Below are 12160 nucleotides of genomic sequence, written 5' to 3' on the forward strand. Positions count from 1 at the left end.
AAAACCACAACAAATAATTATATTTTTTTACACAATCTTTCACACCATCATATTTTCTTACGTCATCTGAAGCCACCGGAAGAGTGAGTTAACTAGCCCCGCCCCGGCAGCTCAGTCAGTCCAACCTGAAGAGAAGGCGAGTCCACGGCTAAAAATATAATAGCTAACACAAGATGGCCGGTTTGCCTCGTAGGATTATTAAGGTACGCTTTACACCGGACAATGTATATAAATATTAATGAGCCTATGTGTGAGTGTTGTAAAGATTATTTGGTGAGAATATGGACGTACAGTTACTGCTATCCAACGTGTAGCCTGACGTTAGCGCCGCTAGCACAATTAGCTCTTATCTAGCTAGTTATCAAGCTAGCTCGTTGGTCCGTGTCTGCAAGTGTTTTGTTTGCCACTTCCGTTTACTCCCGTTTGCTGAGATCTGTGGCTGAATTTCTGTACGAATAGATGTGTTGGGCTTACTTAAAATGTAGTATTCTCGTTACTGGTTTGCTAATTTGCAGTATTAATGAATAAATTGTGACATTTTGTTGTAGTCGTCCTATGAATGGATTCGCTAAGTAAGCTAGGCTAGCAGCTGTAGCTTTGGTGAATGGTGACTACACATGTCTGGCGCTGATGTGAAACGCTGCCCTTAAGGTCTCAAAACATTTAACCGCATGTAGTAAAGCAAATACGCTAGTGTTGCTTCTTTTGTATAAAACGAAACGGAAATATAGGCAGAAATTTAAGGCCTGTTGCGTTGCGGTCTCCTCCCTCAACCTCACCGCAACTTCACTGGGCCAGGCCCGGCGGTGGGCGCGATCAGCCTTTTCCGCCTCATCCAGCAGCTATCTCTCAGGTTTAGCAGGTTTTCAGTCAGTAACACGACAGGGCGACAACACGACACAGTTTCCATTAAAGCGATCTGTAGTTTTGAAGGGAGGAAAGAATAATACTTCTATAAACACTGAACCCGTTTCCTTCCTGTTGACTGCAGATGTTTCAGTGCACCTGCCTCATCAAAATGCAGAAATGTGAAAAATGTTCCACTTCCTCCTTTTTATTTCCACTGTAGATCGGCTGCTAAGGGAAGCTCAATACTTAATCGATTTGCTGTAAAACTCCACTTTTAATAGATTAAAAAATGCAAACATACCAAGCAAACTAATAATCTGTTTTCTGAATTCTTAAAATGGTTGATAAAATAATTTAGGTCTGAAACAGCCAGTCGACTAATTGATTGACAGAAAATCACATGGCAATTGATAAATAAATGATTAATCGTTTTAGTGATTAAGTAAAAATGTTAGAAATGCACTGATTAGTCTTTAAAATGTGGATATTTGGTTGCTGAGTTTACCTTATGTGACAGTAAACAGAACATTGTATTTTGTCATTTACGTTCTTTTATATGATCTTATATGAAGTCGATTAATTGAAGACAATAATGGACACGTGAATCTAAAATGAAAATTATGTTAGTTGTTTCCATAGTTTAGATAGATGATAGGTGTGTGTGTGCTTCATCAGTCATTGTACAGTATGTGTGAAGTGCTCCAGCCCTCACCTGCCTTTTCATTTCTGTGTTTAATAATAGCTTGTGAAATGTTGGTTTGTGTGTATGTGGTTGAGTGTGGAAGTGCATGTGTGACTAAGCAGGGTGAAATTGTATGTCCTCATCCATTATTCACTTGAAAGTCTGTTGTCTGCTGACACCTCCACAGGTCTTCCTGCAGCAGTTTTTTTTTTTTTTTGTCTTCTTTTAACTCCAAAGTCAACAACGGCGTCATGTTTTTCTCATTCTGACCACACTCAGGAGACACAGCGGTTGATGGCAGAGCCTGTTCCAGGGATCACGGCTACACCTGATGAAGGGAATGCACGTTACTTCCATGTGGTCATTGCAGGGCCTCAAGACTCTCCTTTTGAAGGAGGCACATTTAAACTTGAACTATTTCTTCCAGAAGAGTATCCCATGGCAGCTCCCAAAGTGCGATTCATGACCAAAATCTACCACCCCAATGTCGACAAACTGGGAAGAATATGTTTAGACATTTTGAAAGGTAAGAAAACGTAAGAAAGAAAACTCTTTTTGTGGCCTCAATGTGGAACCCAACTCAAAAGAGAGAGCATGTTTTTCACAGAAATTCATAGCAATAAGTAGCATCATAAACCATTAAAGATGCACTTAGTGATTTCTGACCAGTCTGAGGAAGTAAATGTCTTTGCAGAGGCTTTTATGTCAATCTGACATACACAAGTGATCAAGTTACTCCCAGTGTGTTAGGAAGCAGCAATAACAGAGCATCATGGGGATCCCACTGGAGCCTTGTTTCACACCACAAATTATGTTCAATTGTTGCTGGCCTTACAGAAAAATGTCAGGCAGGGGAGGAGAGTGTGTTTGAGGCAGTGGCACAGCTGCGAGGCACGGTATTAAACTGGCCCTGAGGCTGAATTATAGTATTATTATTATTATTATTATTATTATTATTATAGTACTGGTAAGCTCCAACATTACCAGTAGTTTTTAATGTTTTGTCGTAATTTATTGTTATGATGCTGCATCTCCTCTGCTTTGCGTGTCAGGGCTGAGCTCTCCAACTACACTTGTTACTATAGTGCAACAAAACCTTCAGGAGTAAAAAGTCAGTACTTTACCAATAGACCTGTCCGTCAAGCATAAACATGTAAACGCACAGAAAAGCAATATTTCCACCTGGTCTGTTCACACTCATCCACTGCTGCTATGTTTTACACAAGCACAGCATGCTAGCTCGGCTAATAGCGAACTGTTTCAGTCAAGTGGAGACAAAAGCTGTCTGCAATTTGCAAAATTTGGCAAATTCTCCTCCCCCTGCCAGCGGTACCTTCAGATAGAGATTCACATCAGCCGAGGGAGGAGGACAGAGGACAAAAAAAAACAACTGATACTAATTCTTTCTTCACTTCACTCAGTGTTGTGATGTCGGGAATATTATTTATTTTATTGACATTTTCGATGTGTTCAAAGTTATATTGTGACTTTGCTGTTGTAAACATTAGTGGAACAGTTAAGGAAGGCTGTGTTAAGTTGCATGAATTTGCCTTTTTCTGTATAACAGAAGTTTACATTTGGGTCACCAAAAATGTAATGAATTGTCCACCAGATTTATGGACTTGATGGTCTGTGGGCAGTGCTTAAAAATAATAGCATCTTTCCCTGTTATGTAATAGATTTGATCAATTACACCTTTCATTCACTGATAGCCTGACTGCAGTCGTTTATATGCTCTAAATGTCACATCTCAGCAGCTTCGACTGGCACAATAATTCTCAACTAACAAACCAGTGGCCTGGTGAGCTTACATCTGACTTACACACCAGCAGTGTCAGGATTGACTCACAGATTTAGTTTTTATTGTCGCAACCAGAATTGGGTAAAAGAAAAGAAGAATGCTTTTTATTATGTGAGCTGGCCGAAGAGCAGTTGGTTGTATTTGCAGAAATATAACCTTTGGGACGAAGCCCCAGGAAGCAGATGTGATTACAACCATTAAATCAAGTTTTGAGGTAAACAAACTCGAGGTGTAATGTTTATTTGGCAAGCGCGGAACAGACAGCAGCAGAGAGGTGGCCAGACTTGCTATTAAGTGATAAAGAAAATATTGGAACAGACTGTGATTTGTGGGCACACTGATCTGGGATCTCGGAGCATTTCACATGTCATCCACGACGGCTGGCATCTCTGTCGCTGGCATGTTGTAGCGGAAGTTTCGCTCGTTTTGCAAATTTGATGCTTAAGCTGTCATATTTGTCTCTTGTTGCATCTTTTTCTGAACTTCCCTTCTTCCAGATAAGTGGTCTCCAGCCCTGCAGATCCGTACAGTGTTGCTATCTATCCAGGCGTTATTAAGTGCTCCCAATCCAGATGATCCCCTGGCAAACGATGTCGCAGAGCAGTGGAAGAAAAACGAAAGCAGTGCCATCGAGACAGGTGAGGATTTGATTTCTGTTCTTGCTCAACACTCATGAAAGCACCCGCTATACTGAACTATATTGCCACTGCCACAGGTGGTTACAGCTTTCCAGTATTAAAAATGCTTTGGTAGATGGCAGCATCATTAGCCTAATTCCAGTCCGGTGTTGTTTTGGGACTGTGTTAACAACATAATCTGACTGTAAATGCACACAAATATGGCAGTAAACATGAATGAAATTGGCTAAGATTCCAAAAAAAAATCACCTAACAGGCATTTCTGCAAATGAAATGTTTGTCCATTGTTTCAGAATACTAGAATCTTTAAACTGGCCCCGGTGATGCATGTGCTGACGTGGTTGGCTTTAGAGTATTGAGTGATTGCTGCAGTTTGCACCTTGATCACCGTGTTGGAAGCCGGCGTAAAGGAAGCGGAGAGGCTTGTCTTTATGGCCGGGCAGCATGGACTGCACAGTGGCAATAAAATAACTTCAGCTCTTATACAGATGATGTGTATATATGTTAGAAGCAACAGTGTTGAGTGGCTAACAAGAAGTAAAAGCCAGACTGGAGAATGGAGTGAAACCAAAATGGTATCAAATGGGAGCAACAACATCCATCATAACATTTATGGTTTCAGTTTTACTGTATGGTTGGTGTATACAGGACCTGTCTTGTCATTTTTCTTGAGTTGTCAGTTCGTGAAGCTTTATTTCATTTATTTTCTGATGCTGTTTCACTCTTCAGTGCAACAGATTTGCATTCTTTGTAAGTTCTCATGCAAATGTGTAAGCAGAGAAATTGAAAGAATGCTGCAGCACAAGCTTAATAGTTTGGATTTATGGCTGTGTTATGAATTAACCTGTCGTTTTTTTTTCAATTCATCAATTGTCTAGCTATTAAAAATAACACAGAAAACCAGCAAACCTCCAGATAAGAGGATCTTATTGACAGATTCATTGACAGCAGCTGTTTTGTTCATTTATTGTCATTTTTTAAAAGGGAAATATATGAAAAACTTGTTTGTTCCAGTTTCTCACATGTGACTTTTTTCTGGTTTTCTGTGATCGGAAACTGGATTCCTCTGGGTTTTCAACTGCTGGCGGAACAAAACAAGCAACTTGAATACGTCAGCTCTGCTTTGAAAAGCCATCGATCATCAGAATCGTTGATGGGTTTTGTGTCGATTTGTGTCGAACTGATTTAACTCTTTGTAAATTCGACATTTCAGTAGGCTGACTATTGTTTTGGGAGTTTGTTTTACCGAACACATCAGTGTAGACTCTGCAATGCTTTCTTTACCCACAGTCCTGCAGCATATCCCCCTCACACCCTCCACCACCATTTTATCTCTCTGTCTGTCCCCCAGCCCGTTCTTGGACCAGGCTCTACGCAGGCAGCAGTAATAGACCATCAGCACGTTGACTGTATGTTTTTAAATTGATGATGTACGGTTGGTGTAAACAGACCTGTCTTGACCTTTTTCTTGGGTTTTCCGTTCATGAAGCTCGACTTTTTGCTGCCATTTAACTGTTCGGTGTCTTTTTGTCTCGTGCGAATGCCTGTTGAATCCATTAAAAGTCCAAAAATAGTTGGAAAATGTCCATCATGATCTCTCAGTGCCCACAATGATGGCTTCACATTGCTTGTTTTAGATACTCACGTTTTGAAGGGCATGAAACATAGAAAACCAGCAAACCCTCAGACGAGAGCATCTGGAAGAAGATATTAATCAAGAACAACTGTTTTGATAATCAATTCATTGTTTAAAGTCGTTTTTTAAAAGGAAAAATGCCAAAAAAAAAAACTCCTTACGTGTGAATAGTTTCTGGTTTTCTATGAAAGGAAACTGAATACATCTGGGTTTTGACCTTCTTGTGTAACAAAACAAGCAACTTGAACATCAGCTTGGGCTTTGGAAATCTTTTCTGAGAGCAGTTCAGTCGTCCATTAGACGAGAACATAACTGACAGATTAATAGATGATGGAAATAATCTTTCATTTTGGGCATATTTGCTTGAGAAACTCTCTAAATTTCAGTTACTTCAGGCTGCGCTTGATCTGGGAGCATCTGAGTACACTCTGCAACACTTTCCCTTCTCCACAGCCTCGCACCATAACTCCCCTTCACACACCGCCCCCCCCAACCCAACCACCATTTTATCTCTCTGTCTCTCCCCCCTCAGCCCGAGCATGGACCAGGCTCTACGCGGGCAACACTGAAGTATAGAAGAAGAGTGACGAGGCGTCTGAATGTGATCTACAAAATGTACTCCTATTCTGTCAACATTTGAATTTTACGGACACAAAAAAAGAAAAAAAAAAAGATTATAAGTCCAAATCTATTTGAAAGAAATGAGATGTACTGCTGCAGACCTCTGGGTGACTTATTTTCCTCTCTAAGACGCGTTAAATGTGTGTTAACTTTTTTTTTTGTTTGTTTGTTTTTTCCTTGTGTTGCTATTTAAATGCATGGACAGAGAATGACACCCTCCCCACTACAGTCTGAAGAATAACATGCAATATGCTGTCCCAAACTAGGCACATACTGGTACGTTTGCAAAATCTACATTAAAGCTGTTTTTCTTTTAACACATTATTTGTCTACACGTCTGTACGGCTTTTGTTAGAGACAACATGTTAGTTCAACACAAAGACGGCGCACAGCTCTTTTCTCCCCTCATGTATGATAACGTTTCTCTTGGGAGTATGGAGAGTTTTTGGATTATAGCCCTTATATTAAACAAGAAAGTCTGATTCCCACTCACACAAGACTGATTGTTAAGTCAGTGGTGCAGCTACTGAATCTTGCGAGCACACAGGGCACTTACCACCGAGCTCAGAGGTGAAACTCATCACGATATTCGCACAGCAAAGACGATCTTATTTGTAAAATTGGACCTAAAAGCGATTCAAAGGGTTCCACACAGGAAGCACTCATTCAATCCCACACGAACCTTTGGAAGACACTAACTGCAGCACAAACCATGTGAGAGTTTTAAGAATTAGACTCTGAAAGAAAAATAACCAACTGAGGGACGTTCATTCCAGTTTTTACTGTACAATACACTTGAAGACGCCCTGGTGGTCACAGCTAACATTTAACAGCGTCAGTTTGTGGCCCAGCAGATGTCATTTTACCTGTTTTCATAATCTTAACATTGTTGTTGCTTTGATAAAATACACTGTCGTTTAATCTAGGTACCTACACCCAGACCACATCTTAGGCGTTTCTTCAGTCTGTCGAACTGTTTTCTCGGTTTTCTGACATCTGTTTAAGTTCCAGGAAAAGTCTCTTCAAACCCTGATGGACAGTTTGGGGAGGGTGAGCAGGTTTCTTTCACACGCTTTAAAAAAACAACTCATTTCCAACACATTGAGAACGGTAGAATGATTCTTTGTGCTGTAAAGGAACTGTACACTTGTTGTAGCAGACTACTAAAATGTGTTGAAATTGTCCTTTTTTTTTTAATGGGTGTGGGATGTTCCGCTGTTTGTTTTTATTTTTTTAACTGTTTGTCCATGCTATCTATGTTGCCTGTTCTCTATTTTATTTTCAGTGTTACTTCATTAAAAAAAAGGCATGTACCATAATTAAACTGATATCAGGACAGTTGAGACTAGTTGTCTTCAGGGTGTTTGTGAGAGTCGAGGCGTCGAGTTGTCTTTAAGGGGAAAGTTTTTTTTAATGACTTACAGAGCTGTTTGTCACCGTTCCTCAGTGGGTCTCACCTGCTTTTGCTCTTTTTGTGATACTGATCTGTGATGATTATGCAAATGAATTTAATTAATTGGGTCATTGTGGCTGCAGAAAAAGTGATATTCCAAATAAAAATTATTCCAGATTAAAGGTTTTATATTTGGCTCAAAATTACACATGAAACCTTGTGTCCAGCTCTAGATTGGGATTTGTTAACACGTAGAAAAGACCCTTAAACTTTCCTTTTTAAAGATGCTGAGTTGGTGGATCAGTGTGACAACAGATCGCCCTGTTCGTTCAGACCCTCTGTGGTCACATTGCTTCTTGGCTTATCTGAGGGAAGACTGTAACATTATGTTGTAGTAAAACTATTTTTGTTAGGCTTTATTTTTTTTTTGGTTCATCTTGTTTCTTGCTCTTTGTTGGAGTATCACAGGCTCGGTGTTGCTTAGATTTGTTTGTGTCCTGTCCTCACCCAGAATGAATAACTAACTGTTTCTAACTGCTACATTTACTCAAGTCTGGAAGATGGAGCACGGCTTAAAACCTGGTTAATTTATTGTTTCCCTGAGGGACTTGACAGTAATCTAAACCAAGATACAGTCACTCACTGGATTTTTGAAGCATCTAGATCAAAATATTGAGAGATCAAACTCTGATTAATCAGCTCCCCATGTGTAAAAAACAAAAAAAACAAAAAAAAAACGTAAAAGAAGAGTTCTGTCGGTAATTTCAGTACATTTGCAAACATGGCTCTTCAAATACTCTGTAAATAAACTGAGTTAAGTAAGTAGAGGCTCGTCTGGTTTATGTTGTGTGCAGTTTGTGTTCTCCTGGAGGAGAGAGGTTACAGCTCAGATTTAAGTTATGGAGGGTGATTATGCAGATCACTCCCACGCGTTTATGTCTCATGTAGGAATTTTGCAATCTGAGAATGCGTCTTGTTTTTATTTAGTTTGCTCTGACGGCTTTTTAAGGCAACCATTTAATAAATTTCAAATTGCAGCCCACAGAATCTGATTTAGGTGTCTGTTGTTTAATAATGCTTTAATCAGAACAACTGCATAAAGATTTTGCATGGATAGTATGAAGTTGTGAAGCATTGCTGGCACACTGAAAGTCTACACCTGCTTTATTTGCCGGAGGTAGTACCGTTTATGTCCAGCTGAGGGAGACATTGACACTTGAACAGTAGTCATTCATGCAAAATGTTTTCCTCCTGTTTTTATGGAAACATGCATATATCATGTCAAATTATCACAAACTCAGGTTAATTTTGTTTTTATGTGTGAACATGAGCACATGTCAAATTCAAAAACTCCACAAGAAATACATACAAAACAGCACAAAACTCAAGAAGTACATACAAAACCCCATAAGAAATATATACAAAACAGGATGAAACACAGTTACCACAACACTGAATGACAAGCACGAGATCATCCATGACTACATGACTCATCTCTCTTAAAAACCTGTTTTAACTGGGGTTAAAATGATCCTGTTAATTATCCATTTTAAGCTCTGTGGGTAACGAGTTCCACAGTTCCACAAGATGGCGCTACAAACAGATTTTACATGGACCAGACAACATGCAGTCCCTTGTGGTTGCTAGGACAGAGGCACCTCATAAAAATAATGATTTTTTTATGACCGCCTGCAGACATTGGGATGTGTTCTTCCTCGGGCTTTCCATGATTTTCTGCCAGGTATCTTTAAATGACATCTTCTCAGCAGCATCATGTGAAGAAACAGGTTATTTGTCCAGTTAAGATGTTTGGATACCTGAGCAAACAATCCATACACTTAGTCTGCAGCATTCATTTTCGGCCCTCTTTACCACAGCAGAGGCACCTGTCCGGAGCTGTTTTCCTCTACAGAAAGCAGCGTTTCGCAACGTTTTATGATCATAGCTTGGTTTATATGGCAACAGTGAGTCATTCAGGCTGGTATGCAGCCATTCTTTGAGTGGAATTGCAGGAAATGATTCCCCCCACTATCTGAAATATCTGACAAAACATTAACTAGTCCCAGAAGCTGTTGTCTCTGGGAAGGGTTTGTTATGGCACCGACCATCCTGAGAAAATCTCTGGTTGAACTGATGCTTTTTTAAAGTCTTAGTTTCCCAAGACACATTTTATATTTACAGATAGGACCTCATGTGTGACCTACTGGTACAAAAACACTACAGGGTCACACGTGTTGATGATAATAATAATAATGTATAGAGATTTTGTGGTCTTACCTTTTGTGAGTAATTAAAACAGTTAACCATCAAGCTCAATTTGTAAATTATTTATCCAAACTTAATATCGGCCCTGCTTTTAGTTTGACCATATGTTTACACCACATTTTAGGATTTTAGCCAACTTGAGTGACAGGACAGATGAGTGGCCTTTTTAACGTATGACTGTAGAACAAGAGGCAGAAACATGAGACGTTAATCTCACGGGAAGAAACCATCACCAACCAGAGGAACCTGAAATGTTGGGCTGTCGCCGGGGTTTTAGAAATATTCGGGCCACGTCTCCTCAACATAACAACCTCCCTGGAATGATATTTAATATATGGATTATCCATATTTGTGAAAACAGATGTACCTCTGTGGTAATAAAGATAACAAACTGGCTTTTAAAGCCACCTGGAATAAAACAATGGGGGAAATATGGTTTTCAAAAGTTTTCAAAATACCTCCCTGTAAAATCTCACCATGTGTTCAGTTTTATTTACAGGATGCTAAGCTTCCCAGTTGCTAAGATAGCATCAGTAGCATCTGCAATTTTTTAATTTGCGCAACTAAGATTTTATAAAACAGCAACCTGCAAATCTGTCATATAATAATTATTATTTTAAAGAGACCAATATGAAACATTTTAATGTGTGAACTAGTGAGCTGTAGAGGTGCTGGCATGCTAATTTTGTTACTTTGGGCAGAGCCAGACTAGCTGTTTCCTCCTGTTTCTAGTCTTGATGGTAAGCTATGGCTAACGGGCCGCTAGCTGTAGCCTTATATTTAATTCACGGATATGAAGCAATATAAGACGTTAACTGTCGTGAGGTTTAGAGATAATGGGAGGTGGATTATGTTACCTCTCGACAAAGCTAGGCTAGCTGTTTCCTCCATTTTCCTGTCTTTACAGTAAGCTAAGCTAACCTCCCGCTAGCCTTATATAACTAGACAGATATTAAACAATTTAATATGTCAGCTAGTGAGCTTTAGTAGGCGTCCGGCTAGCTGTTTCCTCCTGTTTGTTAGCTAAGGTAATTGGCTGCTAGCTGTAGCTTTACAGTTACTAGACAGGTATGAAACAATATTGTATGTTAACTAGCAAGTTTTAGAGGGGCTGACAGGCACATTTTGTCACGTTTGGACAGAGCCAGGCTCACTGTTTCTTCATTTTTCCCGTCTCTATGGTAAGCTAAGCTAACTGTAGCTAGAGAGAGAGGGAGATTGCCAAAATAATCCAGAAAGTAAACTGACACAGATCACTTTTTTTCCTGGCCTCAAATGCAGTGTAATTCATCATGTAAGCGGATGACAATACAGAGTTACAACTAGCGTGATTACTGCCACAGATGACGTGAAGCCAGCATCCTAAACATAGCCCTGCTCCTCTGCCAGCACGGATCATCTCTCGTTTTGATTGCTGACTGCAGGTGAAAACATTCTCGTCACATGCCGCTAATGTCGATCTGACAGTTGATGATAAACATCCTGTTTTGGCCGTCGCATGTCATCGGCATCAGCACTTATTTGAAGCCTGACACCTGTGCTGGTCAGTAGTTGTGTTGTATGGTGTTTTTTGAAGTTTACAGCGTGTTGAAATGATCTGTTTATTATAAGAGCTGATGGTTTATGATCTGCTTCATTCATTTTTTTTCCCTTTTTTTCTTTTCTTATCTCTTTCCACCACTCCTTTCCCTCTGAAGTTTCTTTCCCATTGTCTCCTCCCACGCTTTCTCTTCCTCATCTCCTTTCTTTCCTCTCTTCTTCTCCTTCTTTGTTCACTCCTCTTTCCATCCTCATTTCTTCCGTTCCCCTCCTTACTTTTTTCCCCTTTTTTCCCTTCTCTCCTCTCTCATTTCCCTCTTCCTTTCCTCTCCTCTCTCACTTTTCTTCCCTCTTATCCCTCTTTACTCTTTCCTTTCTTTCATCTCCTTCTATCTTCCTTCTCCTCCCATTTCCTCTGCGTTGCTCCTGATTTCCCTTGTCCCTCTCCTACCTCCTTTCCTTCTTCCTGTCCTCTGCTCTCTCCCTTTTCTCTCCTCTCTTCTCCTTACTTCCCTCTCCTCCCACTTTCCTCCTTTCCTCTCATTTTCTTCTTTCTTTCCTCTCCCCCCTTTACCTCCTTTAAGTTCCCTTGTCCTCCTTTCCTTTCCCTGTTTCTTTTCTTCCTCTCCTCTCCTCCTATGCTGCTCCTGGTTTCCCTCCTCTCCTTATGCTCTTTCTCTCCTCTTCTTTCCCTCTTTTCCTTCCCCTTTCTCCTCTCTCCATTCCCTATTCCTGT

The 12160-nt window shown here is 40.1% G+C and overlaps 1 protein-coding gene across 2 annotated transcripts; it reads left to right on the top strand.

Moving 5' to 3' along the window:
- The first annotated feature begins 99 nt into the window (after positions 1-99).
- Positions 100-8445, top strand: ube2nb (ubiquitin-conjugating enzyme E2Nb). 2 transcript variants are annotated; one of them, XM_076722024.1, is made up of 5 exons: positions 100-203; positions 1811-2057; positions 3830-3970; positions 5322-5379; positions 6139-8445. In XM_076722024.1, the coding sequence occupies exons 1-4, from the start codon at positions 174-176 to the stop codon at positions 5375-5377; spliced, it is 474 nt and encodes a 157-aa protein (XP_076578139.1). In that variant the 5' UTR covers positions 100-173; the 3' UTR covers positions 5378-5379; positions 6139-8445. The 2 variants fall into 2 exon arrangements, with proteins under 2 accessions (XP_076578139.1, XP_076578140.1); XM_076722025.1 differs by lacking the exon at positions 5322-5379.
- The last annotated feature ends 3715 nt before the right edge of the window (positions 8446-12160 follow it).

Source organism: Chaetodon auriga, chromosome 22 (assembly GCF_051107435.1).
Source record: "Chaetodon auriga isolate fChaAug3 chromosome 22, fChaAug3.hap1, whole genome shotgun sequence".
NCBI classification, from domain to species: Eukaryota; Metazoa; Chordata; class Actinopteri; order Chaetodontiformes; family Chaetodontidae; genus Chaetodon; species Chaetodon auriga.